Source organism: Delphinapterus leucas, chromosome 3 (assembly GCF_059928025.1).
Source record: "Delphinapterus leucas isolate spDelLeu-1000000601 "Yukka" chromosome 3, BTC_Dleu_Yukka2, whole genome shotgun sequence".
In the NCBI taxonomy this organism is placed as follows: Eukaryota; Metazoa; Chordata; class Mammalia; order Artiodactyla; family Monodontidae; genus Delphinapterus; species Delphinapterus leucas.
Genome location: NC_143131.1, coordinates 90,136,685 through 90,162,595, shown reverse-complemented (window position 1 = coordinate 90,162,595; position 25,911 = coordinate 90,136,685). Strand labels below are relative to the sequence as shown.

General features: G+C 36.7%; 1 protein-coding gene across 13 annotated transcripts in view; it reads right to left on the bottom strand.

Moving 5' to 3' along the window:
• FER (FER tyrosine kinase) overlaps nucleotides 1-25,911 on the bottom strand; it is a 476,299-nt gene that overhangs the window by 411,415 nt on the left and 38,973 nt on the right. For all 13 annotated transcript variants that reach the window (XM_089909164.1, XM_089909159.1, XM_089909160.1 and 10 more), the window contains one exon: nucleotides 21,089-21,356. In XM_089909164.1, the coding sequence (XP_089765290.1) occupies nucleotides 21,089-21,295 (207 nt within the window). In that variant the 5' untranslated portion in view covers nucleotides 21,296-21,356. The remainder of the gene's footprint in view (nucleotides 1-21,088; nucleotides 21,357-25,911) is intronic.

The window sequence follows — 25,911 nt, the reverse complement described above, 5'->3', positions numbered from 1 at the left end:
GTCCTTGGGTATTTGATAGGTATTACATTGAAGCCACACATTGTTTAATGTAATAGGAACATTTTAACAATCTTAATTTTTCCAGTCCATGAGCATAGAATATCCTGCCATTTCTTTGTGTCATCTTTAATTTTTTTCAACAACGTCTTATAATTTTCAGTGTACATGTCTTTCACGTCGTTGGATAAATTTATTCCTCGGTATTTTATTCTTTTTGTTTCACTTGTAAATGGTATTCTTTTCTCAATTTCTCATTCTGCTAGTTTGTTTTTAGTATATAGGAACACAAAAGAATTTTGTTCTATATTAATTTTGTACCCAGCAACTTTATTGTACTCGTTGACTATTTCTAATAGTTTTTTGATGGAGTCTTTAGGGTTTTCTATATATAACATCACAAAATTTGCAAATAGTGATGGATTTACTTCGTCCTTTCCAATCTGGATGCTTTTCATTTCTTTTTCTTGCCTGATTGCTGTGGGTTGGACTTCCAATACTTTGTTGAATAAAAGTGTGAGAGTGGGCATCATCATCTTGTTTCTGATCTTAGAGGGACTGCTTTCAATTTTTCACCTTTGAATATGATGTTAGCTGTGAATTTGTCATATATGTCCTTTATTATATTGAGGTATGTTCCTTCTATACACATTTTATTGAGAGTTTTTATCATAAATGGGTTCTCAGTCTTGTCAAATGCTTTTTCTGCATCAATTGAGATGATCATATGATTTTTATCCTTCATTTTATTAATGTGGTGAATCACACTGATTGATTTGTGGATGTCAAACCATACTTGCATCCCTGGAATAAATCATACTTGAATCCCTGGAATAAATCATACTTGATTATGGTGTATGATCCTTTTAATGTACATCTGTCCCTCAGTATCCAAGGGGGATTGGTTCCAGGATTTGCCAGACCCCAAAACCTGCTTGATACTCAAGTACCACAGTTGGCCCTCCATATCCATGGTTCCACACCAGTGGATTCAACCAAACACATACCATATAGTGCTGTATTTACTACAGAAAAAAAACCCATGTATAAGTGGACCTGTGAAGTTCAAAACGTGCATTGTTCAAGGATCAGCTGTATTGTTTATTTGGTTTACTAATATTTTGTTTAGGAATTGTGCAAGTATGTTCATCAGAGATAATGCCCTGTAATTTTCTTTTTCTGTGTTGTCCTTGTCTGGTTTTGGTATCTGAGTAATGTTGGCCTCATAAAATGAGTTGAGGCATTCCCTCCTCTTCAATTTTTTAGAAGAATTTGAGAAGGACAGTTATTAAATTTTCTTTGAATCTTCAGTGAAGCCGTCTGGTTCTGGACTTTGTTTGGGGGGATTTTTTTTTTTTTTTTTTGCAGCATGCGGGCCTCTCACTGTTGTGGCCCCTCCCGTTGCGGAGCACAGGCTCTGGACGCGCAGGCTCAGCGGTCATGGCTCATGGGCGCAGCCACTCCGCGGCATGTGGGATCTTCGCGGACCGGGGCACGAACCCGTGTCCCCTGCATTGGCAGGCGGATTCTCAACCACTGCGCCACCAGGGAAGCCGGGGATATTTTTGATTACTGTTTCAATCTCCTATTGATCAGTCTATTCAGATTCTCTATTTCTTTGTGATTCAGTCTTGGAAGATGGTATGGTATGATTGAAATTTTTATCCATTTCTTCTAGGTTGTCCAACTTGTTGGTGTATGGCAGTTCATAATATTCTCTCATAATCCTTTGTATTTCTATGGTATCCACTGCTATTTCTCCTCTTTCGTTTCTGATTTTATTTACCAGAGCCTTCTCTCTTTTTTCCTAGTGAGTCTAGCTAAAGGGTTGTCAATATTGTTTACTTTTTCAAAGAACAAGATCTTAGTTTAATTGATCTTTTCTATTTTCTTTTTAGTCTGTACTTCATTTACTTCTGCTCTGATCTTTATTTCCTTCCTTCTACTGACTTTGGACTGTGTTTTTTCTTCTTTTTCTAGTTCCTTTACATGTAAGGTTAGATTGTTTGAGATTTTTCTTGTTCCTTGAAGCAGGCCTGTATTGCTATAAACTTCCACTTAGTACTGCTTTTGGCAAACCCCATAGATTTTTGGTATGTCTTATTTGAATTTTATTTGTCACCAGGTATTTTTTTATTTCTCCTTTGATTTCTTCATTGATCCAATAGTTACTCAGGAACACGCTGTTTAATCTCCACATATTTATCATTTTTCCATCTTTCTTCTTGTAATTGATCTCTAGTTTCTTTCATACCACTGTTATTAGAAAGATGCTTGATATGATTTCAATCTCCTTAAATTTATCGAGACTGTTTGTGCCCAACATATGGTCTATCCTTGAGAGTGTTCCATGTGCACTCAAGAAGAATATGTATTTTGCTGCTTCGGGATGGAATGTTTTATATAAATCTAACAACTCCATCTGATCTAAAGTTTCATTTAAGGCTGCTGTTTCCTTGTGGACTTTTTGTCTGGATGATCTATTCATTGATGTAATTGGGGTGTTAAAGGCCCCCACTATCATGTATCACTGTCAATTTCTCCCTTTAAGTCTGTTAATAATTGCTTTATATATTTTGGTGCTCCTATGTCAGGTGCATATATATTAATAACTGTTATGTCTTCTTGATGAGTTGCCCCCTTTATTATTATACAATGTCCATCTTTGTCTCTTGTTACTGTATTTTGTCTGATATGAGTATGGTGACACTCACTGTCTTTTGGCTGCCATTTGCTTGAAGTAGCTTCTTCCATCCCTTCGCTTTGAGCCTATGTTTGTCTTTAGAGTTGAGATGAGTCTCCTGGAGGCACCATATTGTTGGGTTATTTTGTAATCCAACCAGCCATAATGTGACTTTTTATTCAATCTATTTAATTGAGGGTGATTATTAATAAATCAGTACTCAGTACTGCCATTTTATCTTTTGTTTTCTGGTTGCTCTATATCTCCATTGTTTCTTTTTCCTTGTGTTTCTATCAGCCATTTTAGTTTGATGGTTTGCCATGAGATTTTTCTCAGTTTCCTTTTTTTTAATGTTTCATGTCTCTGCTCTAAATTTGTTTTGTGGTTACCATGAGGCTTGTATAAAATATCTCATAGACAAAATTGTCCTTTTTTCTGCTGGATAGCATCTTATCTTCATCTGCTTACAGGGGTTCCATCCTTTTCCTCTTCTACTTTTATATTTTTGTTGTCTCAAATCATCCCTTTTATGTTGTGAGTTCATTATCAAACTGAAGTAGCCATAATTTTTTTTTTTTTTTTTTTTGCGGTATGCGGGCCTCTCACTGTTGTGGCCTCTCCCATTGAGGAGCACAGGCTCTGGACGCACAGGCTCAGCGGCCATGGCTCACAGGCCCAGCCGCTCCGCAGCATGTGGGATCCTCCCAGACTGGGGCACAAACCCGTGTTCCCTGCATCGGCAGGCGGACTCTCAACCACTGCCCCACCAGGGAAGCCCAATTTTTTTTTTTTTTACTGTTTTTTCCCTCTAACCTTTATCCAATAATCAAGTGTTTAACAACCTATTCTGATATGGGGTTGTTCCTGATTCTGTCTATTTATTACCTTAGTCATAGTTTTGTGCACTTCTGCTTTTTTTTTTTTTTTCTTTAGGAGAAGAGCAGAAAGGTCAACATCTCTTATAAAGCATGTCTAGTGGTGATGAACTCCCTGCTAGGAAAGCCTTTATTTCTCCTTCATATCTGAAGGATAACTTTGCTGAACAGAGTATTCTTGGCTGACACCTTTTATATTTCAATATTTTGAGTATGTCATTCCACTCTCTCCAGGCCCATAGAGTTTCTGCTGAGAAATGTGCTGATGGCAGAATGTGGGCTCTTTTGTAGGTTACCATCCATTTTTCCCTGGATGCCTTTAACATTTTTTTTTTTTTTTTGCATTTACTTTGGAGAATTTTAACATAATGTGTCTTGGAGAAGGTTTTTTATATTGAGGTTATAAGGAGTTCTCTTAGCTTCACGTACTAGATAACCAGTTCCTTCTCCAGGTTTGGGAAGTTCTCAGCTATTATTTCTTTAATTAAACTCTCTGCTCCCTTTTGCCTCTCTTCTCCTTCTGGGATACCCACTATTCTAATGTTGCCCTTCCTAATAGAGTTGAAGAGTTCTCATAGAATTTCTTTTATTTTTTAATATATAAAGTTATTTATTTATTTTTCACTGCATTGGGTCTTCATCTCTGTGTGCGGGCTTTCTGCAGTGAGCGGGGGCTACTCTTTGTTGCAGTGTGCAGGCTTCTCATTGTGGTGGCTTCTCTTGTTGTGGAGTACGGGCTCTAGGTGTGCAGGCTTCAGTAGTTGTGGCGTGCAGGCTCCAGAGCACAGGCTCAGTAGATGTGGTGCATGGGCTTAGCTGCTCCACGGCATGTGGGATCTTCCCGGACCAGGGCTCGAACCTGTGTCCCCTGCATTGGCAGGTGGATTCTTAACCACTGCACCTCAAAAGCAGCCCCCCCTTTTTTCTTAAATATCTTAATGCTCTCTCCTCTTCTAACCATACCATTTCTAGATTTCTATCTTTGAGCTTGCTAATTCTCTTCCATATGGTCTGCTCAACTTCCAATGCTTTCTAGTGAATTCTTCACCTCATTTATTGACTTCTTTAACTCCAGAATTTGTTTGGTTCTTTTTTAGAGTTTCAATCTCTCTGGTAAAGTATTCCTTCTGTTCATTAATTTTATCCCTCATAAAACTGCCTTTCTGAGTTTTCTTGTAGCTCACTGAGTTTCTTCATGACAGATATTTTGAATTCTCTATCAGTTACATTGCAATACTCTATGACTAAGTTCAGTTTCTGAAGAATTGTCATTTTCTTTTTGTGATGCAGTGTTACCATGGTTCTTCACAGTGCTTGATGAGTTGTTCCTCTGCCAGCGTATCTGAAGCAGCAAATACCTTTCTTCCTTTAGGTAAAGCTTTTATAGAAAAAAAAAAAAAAAAAAAAACCTTGATTCTAGGGATTCAACAGGTTAGTAATTAGAGGCCTTTTGTTTTCCAGTAGGTGGCACTATAGCACAAGTTTTTGGCTTGTCTCACCTGAGCTGCCTCCAGTTATACTTGAGAGTTGGCACTTTCCACTTTCCACCACCCAGGTGAGAGGTGTCACCCAGTGCCCTAGATGTCACTGTTTGTGCCTCTGGGGTTATTGATGCCTTACTGCTGCTGATGTCAGCAGTGTCACCCCCTGGGGCACGATGTCAGGTGCCTCTCCTACGTTCAGTCTCCTGGGTAGCAGGCTCTGCTGCCATGGATTTGGGGGGTGGGAGGGTTGGAGGGAAGCCATGGTTACAGCTGTCTTTCCTGTGACCAGAGTTTTAGGGTGCACAGGCTCTGCTATTGTGGGTAAGGGGGGAGGGACTGGAGTGGTGGGCACTTCTGAAGCTGGACAGATGTGGTTGCAGGCTCCACCGCCACTGCTGTCCAGTTCCTAGGAGCTGTGCCTCTGCAGCCAGGAAGCTGGTGTTGTGTGTGCTGCATACCCTAATGCTACCAGGTTCTCTTGGGCTGCAGGCTCAGACTCTGTCGCCAGGGGTCTGAGATTACAGTACTGCCTTCAGTGTTCCCTCTATGCCTCCTCTATATGTTCTAAGACACCCATGCTTTAGATGTACAGATATGTGGAATTCTCCAGCATCCTAGTGTTTTGGACAGAGGCACATTTGTTGAGTTATGGATTTTACTGGTTGTAGATTAAAATGGAGAGACAAAGGAAGTACCTCATGCTGACATGATAATTTTTTAATTGGATTACTTGTTTTTTTGCTCTTGAGTAAAATGAGTTCCTTACATTTTAGATATTAATTCCTTATGAAATAGATTTTTGCAAATATTTTCTCCCATTCTGTAGGTTGCCTATTCATTGTGCTGATAGTTTCTTGCTGTACAGAAGCTTTTTATTAATGCTTTTGCTGCTTATTTATTTTTGCTTTTGTTGCTTGAGCTTTTGGTGTCATATCCAAAAAATTGTTGCCAAGAACAATGTCAAGGAAGTTTTTTTCCCTATGTTTTCGTCTAGTAGCTTTGCAGTTTCAGGCTTACATTTAAGTTTTTAATCCATTTCCAGTTAATTTTTGAGAGTGGTGTAAGACAGGGGTCCAATTTCATCCTTTTGCATGGAAATATTCAGTTTTCCCAACATCAGTTATTAAAAAGACTATTTTTGGCTCCCTTGTTAAATCTTAGGTGACCATATATTCAAGGGTTTATATCTGGGATCTCAGTTCTGTTCCATAGGTCCATGTGTCTGCTTTTATGCTAGTACCATACTGTTTTGATTACTATAGCTTTATAATAAAGTTTTAAATCAGCAATTGTATCTAGCTTTGTTCTACCTTCTCAGAATTATTTTGGCTATTTGGGGTCTTAGTGGTTCCATATGAATTTTAGGATTGTTTTTCTATTTCTGTGAAAAATGCCATTGAAATTTTGAGAGGGACTGCACTGTATCTATAGATGGCTTTGGGTAGTATGGACATGTTAGCAATACTAATTCTTCCATTCCATCAGCACAGAATGTCTTTCCATTTATTTGTGTCTTCTTCAGTTTCTTTCATCAATTTCTTATAATTTTCAGTGTACAGGTCTTTCCCTTTTTGGTTAAATTTTTTCCTAAGGATTTTAATTTTTTTACGCTATTGTACATGGAATTATTGTCTTTCTTTTTCACATAGTTCATTAGTGTAGAGAAACAAAACTGATTTTTGTACATTGATTTTTTTTAATCCTGCAGCTTTACCAAATTCATCTATTAGTTTCTTGGTAGTAGTTTTATTATTTTCTATATACAGTAAGTCCCCTACATATGAACAAGTTCCATTCCAAGAGTGCATTTGTAAGTCCAATTTGTTCATAAGTCCAACAAAGTAAGGCTAAGTACCCAACTAACAAAATCAGCTATACAGTACTGTACTGTAATGGGCTTATAATACTTTTCACACAAATAATACATAAAAAACAAACAAACACACAAAATAAAGAAAACATTTTTAATCTTACAGTATAGTACTTTGAAAAGTACAGTAGTACAGTACAACAGCTGGCATACAGGGGCTGGGATCGTGTGAACAGGTAAGAAGAGTTACTGACTGGAGGAGGGAGAGGAGGCGGGAGATGCTAGAGCTGAAGGATGGTCAGCAATAGGAGACAGAGGGCAAGCTGCAACTTCACTCATGCCTGACGTTAATGGCACAGGTTCTGGTTCCTTTCTGGATTCAATTCTATCTACCCTCTTGAAAAAATGATCCAGTGATGTCTGGGCAGTAGCTCTTTTTTTCTCGTCATAGATGACACGGTAGCCCTGGATTGCATTCTGAACAACTACTGCAACCTTTGTGTACCATTCTATGTTCAGGTCCTGTGCCTCAAAAACAGTGCCTCCTCAAAAAAAGAAAATCCCTTTGCCATTTCCTGCATTGTGAATCTCTTCGATTCTTCAGTTACTTCTTCTTCCTCTTGTTGCTCCACTCTCTCAATTATTTCCACTTTTGTTTCCATCGTTATCACTTGGCACTTCTTAGCAGTACCAGCTACATCACTGCTGCTTTTACGCTGGCTTCCAGACATCCTGGGCTTGAAATAAAGATACTGTACTACTTTACTACTCTATTCAGTACTGTACAGTAAAGTACACAAATGCACAACCACTTGCAGAGATGCACACATGTGACAATGTACATCAGACACGTGAACTAACTTAACATGATTGGACATGTGAACACACATTCACATCTTTAAAAGTTCACAACTTGAAGGTTCGTATGTAGGGGACTTACTGTATGATATCATGTCCTCCACAAAGAGAGACAATTTGACTTCTTCCTTTCCCATTTGGATGCCTTTTATTTCTGACAGGTGTAATTTTAGATGAATAAAGAAACACAAAGTAAAATTCACCTTTAGCATAGAATAAAACAAGTCCTCAAACTAAAAAAGCTGTTAAAATATGAAAAGATGTTTAATTTCACTCACAATTAGAGAAATATAAATTAAAGCTACACTAGGTATCATTTCTACCTATCATATTAATAAAAATTCATAAGTTTGACAACATACTCTCTTGCCCAGATTAAGTAGAAACTGGTAGTTTCATATATTCCCAGTAGATATACAAAATGATACAAAAGCTATAAAGGAAATTTATATTTATATTGACAATATATAGCAACACTACATAGACATTTACACTTTGACCTAGAAACCCCATCTCCAGGAATGTACCTTAAAGATATTCATAAAGATACAAAAACACATCTGTAACAAAGTTATTCACTGCAGCAATACTTGTGACTGCAAAATACTGTGAGACATAATATCCCAACAGAGTAACTTGGTTGAATATCTAAATATTCTCACTACCAAAAGGAACCAAGATCCCTCGGGGAAAGGGTTTCTTGAAGGACTGGAAAAGGAACATTCAAAAGATGAGCCTGGGGCTTCCCTGGTGGCCCAGTGGTTGAGAGTCCGCCTGCCGATGCAGGGGACACGGGTTCGTGCCCCGGTCTGGGAAGATCCCACATGCCGCGGAGCAGCTGGGCCCGTGAGCCATGGCTGCTGAGCCTGCGCGTCCGGAGCCTGTGCTCCGCAACGGGAGAGGCCACAACAGTGAGAGGCCAGCGTACCGCAAAAAAAAAAAAAAAAAAAAAAAAAAAAAAGCACTAAATCATGCCCTCAGGATTAAAGGCAGAATGTACACACTTCAAAAATAACTTTAAGTAAAAAAGAAAAACTACCAAAGCACAAAGTGTGACTTCTCACATACATGTTCCAGATTAAAGAAACTGAAGAAACCTAACAACTAAATGAAATAAGTGATCCTCTATTAGATCCTGAATGAGGATGAAAAAAAAATTTTTCCAAAAGGGACATTATTGGAACAGTTGACAAAAGCTGGATATGTAATATATTTTTAATAATAGCATGGTAACAATGGTAAATTTCCCAAATTTGATCATTACATTGTGGATATCTTCTTAGAAAATACATGCTTAAATGTTTAAGAATAAAGAGACACGATGTCTTCAACTAACTTACAAATCATTCTCCCCAAAAATTATATATATAAAACACAAATTATATTGAGAGGGAAAGGAAACCACAGAGCAAATATGGCAAAATGTTAACAATTAATAAGTACATAGAGTTCTGTTCTATTCTTGAAACTCTGCTGCACGTTTTAATTTTTTTTAAGTAAAGACATAAAAATCACTAGTTGCAAGATTTCTGCTTCCATCAAGATAGAGAAACAGGCATAAATTTATTCTCCTGCATAAAATAACTAAAAACTGGACAAAAATATAAGATAGCATTCAAGCCACTGGACATCAGGCAAGGAAGGACAGTGAACCCTGAGACTATAAATAAATGAACTGAACGCTAAGATTATCCCAGCTTACTTAATGGAGAAAATGTCCAGGATATGGTCCAGGGAAGAAGAGCCAAGCAGAACTCAGTCACCTCTGCAAGTTAAAGAGACTGTACAGAGCACACAGACACCAACATAGTCAGAGTACTGGTGAAGAGACAAGGACAGAGTACTAGAGAGGAGAGAGCTGCACAAAGAGAAAACTCAAGAGACCTGCAAAGACTCACCCAAAATCTTACTTAGCTAAGATTTTTTTAGCTAAGTACTGATTAGCTCAGGGCATGAGGAAACTACTCTATGCCGTGGAAATAACCCACCAATAAGGATTACAGGAAACACTGTCTAGAACTCACATAGTATCACGGAATTGTACCAGGTCCCAACAGCCAGAGTTTAAAACCTCATAATATGGGGAGCATCCTTTGGATAATGAGAATGATCTTGTCTCAGTAGAGGAGATAAATTTACCCTAGACTATACATACTGCTGGTCCACCTAACAAATGTATAAAACAAGAGACAAAAAGATCAAGCTGTGTCCAAGTAACTTAATCATATCCCAAAGCTCAAGAATAGTTAAAGAAAGGTAAAAATATTCAGTACCTAATAATGTAAAATTCATAATGCCTGGTATCAAGAGCATGCAGTTGCAGGAGAACACAACCCAAAATGAGCAGAAAACTCAGGCAGTCAAAGCTGGCCCAGAAGTAACACCAAGGATAGAAGACAGGGAGAATAAAAGAGTCACTATGACAGTATTGCATATGTTCATGAAACTAAAAGAAAGAATAAATGTACTAAGTAGAGAAATGGAAAATATTTTAAAAGATTCAAATTGAACTATTACAATGATTCACTTATGACTTGCTCATTTTCAACATGGAAATGGCTCAGCTACTTGGTTTCTGTTTCCTTCTCTCCAATTCCTCCCTCCTAAGTACAGGTGTGGGGCAAAAGGAAGATCTGAGTTTTGGCAGGTATGAAAAGATAAAAGGATTGGCATACACTGGCATGTTTAACTTGAAATACTGGTGAGACAGGAAGTGACATTGCCAGAGGAAGAAGAAAGGAGAAGGAAGTGATACTGTTGGAATAGGAGAGGTCAGGGATAGAGTTAACTCACTGATAGGCTTATTAAAGAGCAAGGAGGGGCAGGGTCCAACAAAGCAGCATAGGAAGACCCTGAACTCACCTCCTCCCATGACACACCAAATCTACAACTACATAAGTAATAATTCCAGGTAAAAAGAACTGTAAACTAGCTGAACGGCACCCTCCACAATAAGGGATAAAGGGACCACAGCAAGATGGGTAGTAGAGGCAGAGATGCAGTGACTCTAAAACCCTATCCCCCAGTGCAGTGACACACAGCAGGGAGGCAGCTCACTAGTCCAGAGCCTCTTTTTAAGGATCAAAGGGTTTGTGCCCCACACTGGGCACCCCAACCCTTGGGACCTGCACCAGAGAGACAAGGCCCCAAAACATCTGGCTTTAGAAACCAATGGGGCTTACATCCAGGGGGCCCAGGGGGCTGCGCGAATCTTAGATACTCCTGTTGAGGGACTCGTGTGGATTCACTGGTTCCAGGAACAAGCAAAAAGGCAAGTTTGAAAAGTGACTGGATTATGTATAAAGGAGATTTGGTTGTTAACCTTAAAGCATCTGCTGGAGGGACAGGGATTAACTGGGATTTTCGTCATGGGTGGTGCCACTGAAGAGTACCATTTTTGCACTCTCCCTCCACCCTGCTATTGCAAGTGGGCAGGCACACAACCTCTCTAAAGTCAAGTGTCTATCACACCCAAAATGCTCATCCAAGGCCTCCCTAAAGCAGAAGGCATGCCCCATTCCCAACACTTTCCTCCAATATTGTGAAAACTGCAGGCGTGCCTCTCCCCCAGCACTCTTTCCTGGCCTTTCTAAAGCTGAGGGCACACACCCTGCCCGCAATAATCGCACAGCCTCACTAAAGCACAGTCTACACAGGGGACTCCTCTTGATTGCCAGGCTCTGGTGGCCAGAAGGGCTTGTGCTCCTGGCCCCATGGGACCGTAAGAATCAGAAAGATAGTTCTGGGCAGAATACCACACCCACGACACTACATAAACAGCAGACTGAAACATCCTGATCCGCACATGAAAAAGGCCCCTTAATTGTCCCGGAGCTTCAACCTGAGGGGCAGGCTTCAGGTTTGCAATACATCTAAAGGCTACATAGGTGCTCTTTGGGAATGCAGGCAAGGAGACACCACCTGTGCACCCTGTCTTGGCCTCACCACAGCATGCTGGTACCTCCCAGAAAGAAGCTTAAACACTCATCTGAAACCCCAATTGTTCCAACTGCTGCCTAGGGAACATATCTGGACCTCAGTTTGGAGGTTGGCAGGGTATACAATTGTCGTCGCATAGGACTTTATATATCTATCTGCATACTTCAAAAGCTATTGTCTAAGAAACAGGCTTCTAATCAGCCTGAATCTAGGCTGACTAGGATCACTCCCTTTAGAACACTGACAGGTCTTGGCACACCCTCAATAAGCAAGACCTATCAAGAATAAATCAGACTAGTTAGACAATCACATAGGTTCCAGAGACAACCAAGAGCTAGAGCAAGGTTGAATAAGAGCCATCTCTTACATAAGGCCTAGTTCTTCAAGACTGGGAGAGGTAGCTATTTTGCCTAATACACAGAAACAATTACACAGAGTCAAGCAAAAGATAAAAACAGAGGAATATGTTCCAAACAAAAGAATAAGAAGAAACCTCAGAAAAAGACCTTAATAAAACAGAGATAAGTAATATACCTGATATAGAGTTACAAGAGATGCTCACTGAACTCAAAAGAATGGATGAACACTCTCACTGTACTATATCAAATAGACAGAAAATATTTTCAAAAACTAAACAGATGTCACAGAACTGAAGAACACAATAACTGAACTGAAAAATATACTAAAGGGGTTCAACAGCTGACTAGCTAAAGTAGAACAACTAAACAGCAACCTGGTAGATAGGGCAGAGGAACTCACCCAAACAATCAACAAAAAGAAAACAAGAATTTTAAAAAGTAAAGGTAACTTAAAAGACATACAAGACTACACCAAGCAGAATAACATTCACATTATAGGGGGCCCCAGAAGGAGAAGAGAGAAAGGGGCAGAAAACTTATTTGAAAAAATAATGGCCATAAATTCCCCTAACCTGGGTAAGGAAACATTCAGGTCCAGGAAGCACAGAAAATGCCATGTACGATGAACAGCAAGATAAATTATAATTAAAACGTAAGAAGTTAAAGACAGAATGTTAAAAGCAACTTGTCACATAAACAGGAATCTCCATAAGACTATCTGCTGATTTTTCAGCAGAAACTCTGTAAGCCAGAAGGGAGATATTTAAAGTGATAAAAGGGAAAAACCTACAACCAAGAACACTCTACCTGACAAGGCTATTATTCAGAACTGAAGGAGAGATTAAAGTGTTTTCTAAATAAGCAAAAGGTAAAGGAGTTCATCACCACTTAACCAACTTCATGAGAAAAGTAAATGGGTCTTCTTTAAGCTGAAACAAAAGGGTGCTAACTTACAACAGAAAAATATATGAGAGTAAAAATCTCACTGCTAAAAGCAAATATATGGTAAGGGTAGTGGGTTAATCACATAGGAAGCAATTAGAAGGTTAAAAGATAAAGTAGTAAAATTAATTGAAACTACAATAATTAGTTAAAGAATACACAAAATAAAAAGACGTACAATATGACATCAAAAACATAAAACATGACTGAGCAGAATAAAAATGTAAAGTTTTTAGAATGTGTTCAAATGCAAGTTGCTACCAACTTAAAATAGACTGCTATATATATAGATCGTTATGTGTGAACCTCATGGTAACCACAAAGCAAAATGTACAGCAGACACACAAAAGATAATGAGAATGGAATCTAAACATAACACTAAAGAAATTCATCAAACCACAAGGGAAGAAAGCAAGAGATGAAAAAAGGAATAGAGAGAAGCTGCAAAAACATCCAGAAAACAATCAACAAAATGGCAACAAGTACATACCTATCAATATTTACTTTCAATGCAAATGGACTAAATTATCCAATCAAAACACACAGAGTAGGTGAACAGATAAAAAAAATAAATTTAAAAAAATAAAAGAATAATTTATATGTTACCAAGAAGAGACTTACTTCGGGTTTAAGAACACACAGACTGAAAGCAAAGGGATGGAAAAAGATATTCCATGCAAATGGAAATGAAAAGAAAGCTGGTATACCTATACTCACATTAGACAAAACAGACTTTAAAACAAAGAACATAATAAAAGACAAAGAAAGGCATTACATAATATAAAGTGGTCAATTCAACAAGAGGATATGACATTTGTAAATATTTACACACCTAACAAAGGAAAATCTAAATATATAAGACAACTATTAACAGACCTAAAGGGAAAATCTGACAGCAATACAATAATTGTTGGAGATTTTAACCACATTTACATCAATGGATAGATCATCTACATAGAAAATCAATAAGGAAACATCAGCCGTAAATGAAACATCAGACCTGATGGACTTAACAGAAATATATAGAACATTCCACCCAAAAGCAGCAGAATACACATTCTTCTCAAGGGCACATGGAGCATTCTCAAGGATAGGCCACATGTTAGACCACAAAACAAGTCGCAATAAATTTAAGAAGACTGAAATAATATCAAGAAATTCCTATCAAAATTCCAATGGCATTCTGCACAGACCTAGAATAAATAATTCTAAAATTTGTATGGGACCAAAGTCCCCAAGAAAAGGAGGGAGGGAGGGACGGATGGAAGGAAGGGAGGGAAGGAAGGACAGAAAGAAGGAAGGAATGAACAAAGCTGTAGGTATCATGCTCCCTGATTTCAAACTATACTATAAAGCAATTGTAATCAAAATAGTATGGCATTGGCATAAGACACATAGATCAACAGAATAGAGAGCCCAGAAAGAAACCCACACATATATGGTCAATTAATTTACAACAAAGGAGGCAAAAATATACAATGGGAAAAGGCAGTCTCTTCAATAAATGGTGTTGGGAAAACCCAACATCCACATGCAAGAGAATAAAACTGGATGACTATCTTACACCACACACAAAAATCAACTCAAAATTGATTAAAGACTTGAATGTAAGATCAGAAACCATAAAACTCCTAGAAGAAAACATAGGCAGTAAGCTCCCTGACATCACTCTTAGAGATATTTTTTGGATCTGATTCAAACGCAATGGCAACAAAAGCAAAAATAAACAATTGGGACTACATCAAACTAAAAAGCTTCAGTACAGCAAAGGAAACCATCAAAAAAACAAAAAGTCAACCTCCAGAATAGGATAAGATATTTGCAAATCATAGATCCAATAACGGGCTAATATCCAAAACACATAAAGAACTCATACAGCTAAACAACAACAACAAAATCCAATTTAAAAACAGGTAGAGGATATGAATAGACATTTTTCCAAAGAAGACATATGGGTGGCCAGCAGGTAGGTAAAAAGATGCTCAAGATCACCAGCTATTAGGGAAATGCAAATCAAAACCACAATGAGATATTACCACATATCTGTCAGAATGGCTATTGTCAAAAAGACAAGAAATAACAAGTATTGGAGAATTTATAGAGAAAACAGAACCCTCACACACTGAGGGTGAGAATGTAATTTAGGGCAGCTACTATGTAAAACAATATGGGGGCTTCCCTGGTGGCGCAGTGGTTGAGAGTACGCCTGCCAATGCAGGGGACACGGGTTCGTGCCCCAGTCCGGGAGGATACCACATGCCGCGGAACGGCTGGGCCCATGAGCCGTGGCCGCTGAGCCTGCGCATCCGGAGCCTGTGCTCCGCAACAGGAGAGGCCACAACAGTGAGAGGCCCATGTACGGCAAAAAAAAAAAGAAAAAAAAAACTGATCAAACTGCAGGGAGAAACAGACTTATTCACAATTATAATCAGAGATTTCAACACCATTCTCAATAGCAGATAGAACAGGTGGACAAAAATGAGTAAAGAGGGACTTCCCTGGTGGCCCAGAGGTTAAGAATCCACCTTCCAATGCAAGTGACGTGGTTCGATCCCTGGTCGGGGAACTAAGATCCCACATGCTGCAGGGCAACTAAGCCCATGTACTGCAACTACTGAGCCCACATGCTCTAGAGCCTGCACACCACAACTACTGAGACTGCGCACCACAACTACTGAGCCCATGCACTCTGGAGCCCATGCACCACAACTAGAGAGAAGTCCACGCACCGCAATGAAGAGCCTGCACACCGCAATGAAAGACCCCACGTGCCACAACAAAGATCCCATGTGCCACACCTAAGATCCGACGCAGCCAAATAATTTTTTTTAAAATGTGTAACCATATTCTTTAAAATAAAAAAAAAATGAGTAAAGAAATAAAAGACTTGAACACTACTATCAACCATCTTGACCTAATTGTCATTTATAAGAACACTGCAAACAACAACAGCAGAGTATAAAGTGCACATGAAAGAGTTACCAAGACAGACCATACTCTGGGCCATGAAACAAGTATCCATAAATTTAAAAGGATTCAAGTCATATAAAATAGGGTCTTTGAAAACAATGGAACTCAATTTGAAATCAGTAACAAAAATATCTCTAGAAAAAAACCCAACTACTTGGAAATTATATAAGAGACATTGAAAGAATACATGGGTCAAAGAAGGAATCAAAAGTGAAATTAAAATGTACTCTGAACTGAAAAAAATGAAAATAACCATATGAGAATTTTCTGGGTTGCAGCTAAAACAGTACTCAGAAAAAATTAAGAACACTATAAGGATGTATGTATTACAGAAGAAAAATAGTCTTAAATCAGTGATCTCAACTTCTACTTTATTAATCCAGGGGAGAAAAAGAGCAAATGAAACACAAATTAAATGGGGGAAAAAATTAATAGATTTCAGAGCAGAAATCAATGCAATAGAAAACAGAATATCAATATAAATGAATGAAATCAAAAGTTGGTTCTCATATAACATCAGTAAAATTGAGAAACCTCTAGCCAGTCCAATCAAGAAAAAAAAAAGAAGACACAAATTATCAATATCAGGAATGAGAGAGATAAGACTACTACAGATTCTCCAAATATTAAAAAGACAATAAGGCAAAATAATAAACAACACTAAAAAAAATTGACAACTTAGGCAAAAATAAACAAATTCCTTATAGTTCACTGAAGAAGAAAAGGATCATATGAATAGGCCTTTACTTTAAAAATTAAATTTATAACCAAAAACCTTCTCCCAAAGAAAACTCTAGGCCAAGATGACTTCACTAGTGAATTCTATCACACACCTAAGTAAGAAATAAAACCAATTCTACATAAACTTCTCCAGAAAATTGAAGAAAATACTTCCCACTTGTCTTGTGAAGCCAGCCTTATTACTCTGCTACCAAAACCAGACAGTATTACAGGAACAGGAACTGTAGATCTATATCCCTCAGCAACACTGATACAAAAATTCTCCAAAAAAATTTCTTAGCAAATTGAATCCAATGACATAAAAACAAGGATAATACAAAAAGATGAAGTGGGAAGGGGTTTTTTTTGTTTTTGTTTTTTGGGGTTTTTTTGCGGTATGCGGGCCTCTCACTGTTGTGGCCTCTCCCGTTGTGGAGCATAGGCTCCAGACGCGCAGGCTCAGCGGCCATGGCTCATGGGCCCAGCCGCTCTGTGGCATGTGGGATCCTCCCGGACCGGGGCACGAACCCGTGTCCCCTGCATCGGCAGGCGGACTCTCAACCACTGCGCCACCAGGGAAGCCCTTTTTTTTTTTTAACAATCTTCAAATGTTTGAAACATCTGAAAATCAATCAATACATTTCAACATATTATCAAACTGAAAAGAAAAAACAATACAATCACCTAAGCAGAAGATAAACCACTTGACAAAATCCAACAATTAATGAAAAAGCTCTCAGCTAGGCAGGAACAGAAGGGAATTTCTATAAGCTTATAGAAGATATCTAAAAAAACTCAAAATTAACATCATACTTAATAGTGAAAGACTAAACGCTTTTCCCCTATGACCGAGAACAAGACATAGATGTCTGCTATCAATACTTCTATTAAACTCTGCACCAGAGGTTTTAGCTATTGCAAGAAGGCCACAAAAATAAACAAAAGACATCCAAATTGGAAATGAAGAACTAAAATTCTCTTTGTTTGCAGATAATATAATCATCTGTGTAGAAGATTCAATGGACTCTACAAGACAACTGCAAATAAGTATGTTTTGCAAAGTTTAGGTTATGAGATTAACATACATAATAACAATGAACAGTGGAAAACTGAAAATTAGGAAAAATACTATTTATAAGAACATAAAAAATATGAAATACACATAAACCCAAAAGACCTATACACTTAAAACTATTGATACAAGGTTAATTAGGAAAATTAAAGAAGATATACACCATGTTTATGGATTAGAACTCCAATACTGTTAAGATATACATTTTCCCCAAATTTACCTATATACTCAATGCATTTCAATAAAAAATCAGTAGCCTTTTTTATAGAAATTGATGAGCCAATTCTAAAATTGATATGGAAATGCACAGGAACTAAAGTAGCCAAAACAATTTTGGAAAGAAAAAAAAAGCACAAAGAGAAATTACACTATCTAACTTTGAGATTACTATAAAGCAACAATAATCAGAATAATGTGATGCATTTTCAGAGTTAAGAGGAAAAGCTGACATACTCCTTGTTTTTCTTTGGGTTTCCAACCATTGTTCAACTGTTAATCTCTCAACACTTCCTCTCTGAAAGGCAATACTACCAATTAAACCACTTCCTCTCAATCTATCACCTTTTCCTATCCCCTTTTCCCATCCCCCCAAATTCTCCTGCCCTCTTTATCTTAGCATTTGTCTCCATCTATCCTTCACCAAAATACCTGACACTTCAGTATACACATTGATGACTCCTTCTCTGTCCTGACCTCATAAATCCTTAATCTTCTTACCTGTTAATACTATTTCTTGTTCCTTTCACTACCTTACTTTTTTTTTTAAGGTTTTTTTAATGTGGAGCATTTTTAAAGTCTTTATTGAATTTGTTACAATATTGCTTCTGTTTTATGTTTTGGCTTTTTGGCTGCAAGGCATGTGGGATCTTAGCTCCCCAACGAGGGACCAAACCCACACCACATGCACTGGAAGGGAAGTCTTAACCACTGGACCTCCAAGGGAAGTCCCATACTTTTCTAAACAGTATAATTTCAGTTAAACATAGTAAATAAAACACATGGCTATTTTTCACTCCTTTCCAAAACCCTACCAAAATATAATATAGTTACTTAAAATATAAATTCGCAATAACAAAGAAGATAGAAAAGGCAACAATCACAGATAAGACTTGCCAACAAAATGTTAGAAAATTTAAGTGGTAACTCATTAGCATATCAGGAAAAGTTGAAACTTAAGTGTACGGAGGGGAGGTCAAGAAGAAAAGGCCACATGGTGGGAGGGGGAATTGGAGGAAAATGATCAAAAGGTACAAACTTCCAGTTATAAGATAAATAAGTACTAGGGATATAATGTATAGCATGATGACTATAGTTAACAATGGTGTATGATAAAGAGAGTTGTTAAGTGAGTGCTTTCTAAGAGTTTTTATCAAAAAGAGAAATTTATTTCTTTTCTTTTTATTATTTGGATATCAGCTAAATCTACTGTGGTAATCATTTCACAACATAACATAAATCAAGCCATCATGCTGGACTTCCCTGGTGGTGCACCGGTTAAGAATCTGCCTGCCAATGCAGGGGATATGGGTTCGATCCCTGATCCGGGAAGATCCCACATGCTGGGAAGCAACTAAGCCCATGTGCCACAACTACTGAGGCTGTGCTCTAGAGCCTGTGAGCCACAACTACTGAACCCATGTGCCACAACTACTGAACCCACGTGCCACAACTACTGAAGCCCGCCCACCTAGAGCCCGTGCTCCGCAACAAGAGAAGCCACGACAATGAGAAGCCCACGCACCATAATGAAGAGTAGCGCCCGCTTGCCACAACTAAAGAAAGCCCGCGTGCAGCAATGAAGACCCACTGCAGCCAGAAATAAATAAATAAATAAATTTATTAAAAATAAAAGAATGAGGAAGCCCTTTTTTAAAAAAATCATGCTATACACCTTAAACCTATACAGTGATGTATGTCAATTATATCTCAATGAAACTGGGGGGAGAAAAAGAAGAAAAGACCAGTTTATAGGGTCAGATAACTCCAATAAAGCTCAGGAACTAGAGAAATCTAAATGAAGAAAAAGGAGAGGGCACCGAAACAGAAGGATTGATTCAGTCTATATAAGGAATAGCCAGAATTCTAGTTCCTATTGCTCAGCCCACAGACATGCAACTATTCTTCCCCCAGTGCAGAAGAAAACAAGAGGAAAAAATTAACCAGAGAGCTTTTGGACTCAGAGACACCAGGCAGCTTACCAAAAACAGGAGGATTAACTAAAATATGACTCTTCAAACACTCAATCTACTTTCCCTATCTATTCCTATAACATAACAGAGTAGTCAAACAAAATACAGGACACCAGTTAAATTTGAATTTCAGATAAAAAATAAATAATTTTTAGTGTATGCATTTCTCAAATATTGTACGCAAATTTAACTGGTGTTCTATATTTTAATTTGCTACATCTGGCAACCCTACCTTCAGACTAGAGACTAGAGAATGGTTCTTTGGGGAATCTCATTGGCCCAGGAAAGGGTGTTAAAGATATGAACATTAGGAGTTCTCAGCAACATCACAGATCTTTACCTGATCACACATACCACATACACACATTCCCCATAAGAAACAGAGTTTCTTCTACAATTTACTCAAATCCTAAGACCCATGAGTGCAAGAAACACACTAATTTTTTTAACTTTCCAAGTAAGGTAAAAAAAAATTTTAACTTTGAATAAATATAGTGAAGTGTGAAGTAACACAATGAAAACAAACAGAGCGAAAATCCAAAACTATTAAGGTGTGTAATATTTCATATTTTATGCCTTCAAAGGACAATTAGCAGTGCAATTTTGGCCTTTATTTTTATAGTCCTTATTTTTAAATTTTATACTTTATAATCTTGGAGCTAAAAAACCATATTGTTTATCCAAAGGATTTTTATGCGTGATTAAATCATCAATATATTAGTATTTTAGTAATGAAATGACAGCAGAGAACACCTACATGTTAAAATACTCCATGTGATTCACTATACAAATGATTCACAGAAGAATGCAGGGAAGGTGGGTTATAATGAAAGTTTGTGTCAAAAGAAGAAAACAGCAGGGCTCAAGGAACCCAAGGAGGTAGGGTAATAAAGAAAACGAAATTTGTAAGAAGGGTTCTCAAACCTAACTAATCATTAGAATAATCTGGACATCTATTGGAAAAAAAGATTTCCAAGTTCAAAAATTTCAGACCTACTGACTCAGAATATCAGGAGCTGGGCCCAAATTTTACAATTTTTGAAACTTTCCCCATGAGATTCTGATAATCAGCAAGATTTTGGAAGATTTTAGAATGCTGACTTAGGTACGCTTATTCAATAGTATGATCTATTTGCCTTAAGGACAACTATGATGCTACAGACAATAAATGATGAAATCATTCTTCTTACCTTGGATACATTGCTGACATAATTCATTTGGATAGTACTTTCCTTATCAACTTGATTACAAAGGTTCTGTAAAGTAGATGCATATTCTTTATCACTTTTTATTCTCAGGGCCATAAATTTCTTCACTGTTTCCAGTAACCGTAATTCCCAGTCTTGCAATTTTAACACAGCTTCATGTGAATTCTTCAGGTCACTCCCAAACCCCATTTTTGTAAGGCACTGTCTTATCCTCCACGCTGCACAATTGAGCCGTCTAATCAGCACATATCTGTGTATGTAAACAGAAGAAAAGAATCTTAAAAGGAAATTAGTCTTCAAAGCAAAGTTATGGCCCATTCTTTTTAGAGTAAAAAAAAAAAAAAATCACTATAACTGAATGCTTTCCCCAAAAAATCAGGAACAAGATGAGAATGTCCAATCTCACCACTTCTATTCAACACTGTAATGGAGGTTCCAGTCAGTACAATGAAATAAGTGAAATAATTTCCAATGAATTTGGAATGGAAGAAGTAAAACTATATTTATTTGCAGATGACATGACGTATATAGAAAATCCTAAGAAATACAATTTTTAAAGTATTAGAACTAATAAATGAGTTCAGTAAGATTACAGGGTACAAGATAAATATACAAATATCAACTGTATTTCTATATATTAGCAATGATCAATCTGAAAACAAAATTAAAAAACAATTCCAAAACAATTCCATTTACAACAGCATCAAAAAGAATAAAATATTTAGGAATAAATTTTACAAAATAAATACAGAACTTTACTCTTAAAATTATAAAATATTTTTGAAAAAAATTAAAGATGACCTAAATAAATGGAAAGACTCATGTTAATGGATCCAAAAGACTTAATATTAAGAAAGCAACTGCCCAACTTGTTCTACAAACTTAACTCAATCCATATGAAAATCTAAGCTAGCTTTCTTTTTTGCAGAAATTGACAAGCTAATCTTAAAACTGACAAAGAAATGCAAGGAAGCCAGAATAACCAAATAAATAAACAAACAAACCAAAACACCCTGAAGAAAAAGAACAAAGCTGGAGGACTCAGACTTCACTGCCAAGTCTATTCAATGGAGGAAAAAAAAGTCTTTTCTACTAAAGATGCTGGGAGAATTGGATTCCACATGCAAAAGAGTTAAGCAGGATGTCTCCTTAGACCATACACAAAAAATTAAATCTAAAGGAATCACAGATCTAAGTATCAGAGCTAAAACTATAAAACTCTCAGAAGAAAATATAGTAGTAAATCTTCATGACCTTGGTCCAGGCAATGGTTTCTAAATATGACACCAAAAGTGCAAGCAACAAAATAAAAATATGTAAATTTGTTTTCATCAAAATTAAAAACTTCTGTACTTTGAAGGCCACCATCAAGTAACTGATAAGACCACAGAATGGGGAAAATATTTACAAATCATATATCTGATCAGGGACTTTTCTCTGGATTATATAAAGAATTCTTACAACTCAATAATAACAAGACAAACCAATTAAAAATGGGCAAAAGATCTGAGTAGACATTTCTCCAAATAAGATTTACAGACGTCCACTAAGCACATGAAAAGATGTTCAATATCATTAGCCATTTGGAAAATATCAATCAAAACCACAATGAGCTACCATTTCACACCACTAAGATGTCCATAATCAAAAAGACAGATAATATCAAGTGTTGGAGACTGTGAAGAAATTAGAAGCATCAGATACTGGTGGTGTAAATGTAAAATGGATAGTTCCTCAAAACTTAAACACAGAGTTATTATATATGACCCAGAAATTCCACTCTTAGGTATGTACCCAAGAGAAATAAAAACATATGCCCACACAAAAACTTGTGCATGAATATTCGAGCAGAATTATTCATAATAGTCACAAAGGGGAACAACCCAAATGTTCATCAACTGATGAATGGATAAATAAAACGATGTATCCACACAATGAAATTGGCAACGGTAATGAATGAAATGTTGAAACAAGCTACAGCATGGATAAACCTTGTAAACATGCTAAGTGAAAGAAGCCAAACACAAAAGACTGACATGCTGTGCTGTCTTCTTATATGAAATGTCCAAAATCTATTTTTAGAGGCATAAATCAAATTAGTATTGACTAGAGCTGGCAAATTTGTGAAGAAATGAGGAGTGACTGCTAACGGGTACTGGATTTCCTTTTGGAGTGAGTAGAGGGCTCTAAAATTGATTGTGGTAATGGTTGCACAACTCTGTGAACAGAATAAAAACCATTAAGTTGTACAGTTTAAATGGGTGAATTCTTCAGCATGTGAGTTATAGCTCAAAGTTGTTAAAAAAAAATCTCTGCAGTATAACTTACAATCATCTAAAGGTCAGTTATCAGACACCCCAAAGTTATTCCTGCTTGTTTGCTATAAATCCCAAGAACTATTATAGAATTTATTTTCCCCTCCAGTCTCCTAGGATTTCAAGCAGTGAATCTTTTAGGGTCAGTTAGAAGAAATAAAGAAACACATCTTTTATTTTTAAGTCTGGCTCATCATATCAGAAGTCAATTTAATTCAGCTGAAATCCTCTAACCTATACAGAAAAGTAAGAAAAGGTTTCTCTCTCTAAGCTCAGTGATACCATCTAAAGAGATGGTAAAAATGTGTAGGTTTTCCAAATAGAAAACAAATTCCAATATTTTCCCAACTGAAAACTGTCTGGTTTTATGATCGAACAAGTAGAGCGGAAAAAAGGTTGTGGAAAAATGTACTCCATCAAGGTTTCCAAAGTTGCAAGCAGGACACTAAATGGACCTTAACATAAATAAGTCAATAAAAGTAATTGACTTATTCACTTTAATATCAAGTAGGATAATTCCAGTTTATTCACTTTGTAGGTAGTAGCCTTAAAAAATTTACTTTGATATACTGTATCTTTATGGGTCACAAAAAAGAACATTTTTCTGTTATTTTACTTATAGCTCAACTAAGTCTCAGTGACGATATACTCTATCTCATACCATGTTTTCAATGGAAGAATAAGAAATTTTTTTCCAAAGAAAGGTGAAACATTTCGCTTTTTTTTTTTAAACTATATCTGAGATTGTGGTTCATTTTATTCTGTAGCTTGGAATAAACATCACTTCTGCTTCTAAATGCATCTAGCTGTGGTCAAAGCTTTGACAATAGTTTTTTTCTCTCATTATTAGGAATTTCAAAAGGATTATGAAGAGCTTAGGTGAATAAAAAGGGAAACAATCTGGCAGCTATCTGAGAAACACTCCAGCCCACCCTAAGGGCTTATTTATGTACACCAGTATTCTAGGTCAGAGTGAATATAAAATAATTTAATACATGGTACCACTCCTTGAGGAATCACAAATAATAAAAATTTTTAAAAACAGCTCCATAATTAACTGATTATGTCTAATTATTAAATTCGTAGAGATTATAAATAACTTTAAGGAATTAAAGGGAATGGTATCCTACAGATAATTTTTCCACAGATGTCAAATGATATACATAAGACTATTCAATTCAGTAGTGTTTGGAATTTTTTTAAAAACTGGAAATATTAATTAAAAGGAACTGACTAGGTAAATTACAATCAAAGCTGCTGCAGTTGATTGTATTGATAACTGAGAAATCCTAGGGAGTACCATTCAAATCATAGTCTGTGTGAATCTGTTCAGTGTCCAACATTCACAACCATATGTGGTAGATGTGATCATGGCATATTCATTCAGTGGAGTATCATTCAGCCCTAATATAAAAATGAGAAAACTTGTGTATTGATTGGGAAATATCATTAACAATTATTAATAGAAAAAAGTAAGATACAGAACTTGGTATGCTTACATTGTGTAAAAAGGAGGAAGAATAATAAAAATTAAATTTACTTGTTAAGTGCATAAAATATTTCTAGAAGAACACACAGTGGCTGGGACACAGTAATGGGAAGGAGACTCTTCATTATATACTCTTTTGTACATTTGAATTTTGTTTTAAGTGAACATATTGCTATTACTTATTCAAAAATTAATTAAAGAATTTTTGAAGAGAAAAAGAAAAAATTAATGAAACCTGAAGTAATCCAGAAAAGTTTCCTAGAAATGGCAAGACATGAGTTAAGGTTGGAAAAACCATGATTTAGATAAAAAGGTTAAAAAGGAAATGCATTTCAGGAAGCAATATGGGGAATATAAGTGACTAGGGGGTGAAGTAAACAAAGAAATGTCTCCAAAATCAAGCTATATGTGGCAAGCAGTGGCAGATGGCATGCCAATTTACCTCTTGCTATTCTAACGTTAAGGGAACTAATAAGGCTCAAACTCCTTAAGTGGTGTTTAAGGCAAAATAACAAGATCATGAATGTGATGTTTTAAATGGTTAGTTTGCTGGTGCTAGTTACACAAGTGTGTTCAGTTGGTGAAATTTCATAAAGCTGAGCGTCTGTGATTTGTGCACTTTTCTATATGTATGTTATAGTTAATTTAAAAAGAGACACAGAGATAGAGTTTAATCTGGAAGCTAGGTATAAAATAGCTTGAAGACAGCAAAAACATAAAATGAGACATAAGAAGGCAAATTAATAAGTCACTACAGCTATACAGCTTGAGAAATGAGGATCTATAATTGACAATGTCAGTGAGAGTTAAGACCAAAGAGGCTTGACCTGGTAAATGGATTTAAAGAAAAGAGAGACAGATGATACAATGATAACTTCAAGGCTTTAATAATAAATGATGACAAGATCAATAGAAATGGAAGAATGAGAATACGGAGCTACTTTAAAGAAAATACATTCATTTCAGCAGGAAATAAATGCTTAGGTAAAATACAAGGCTAA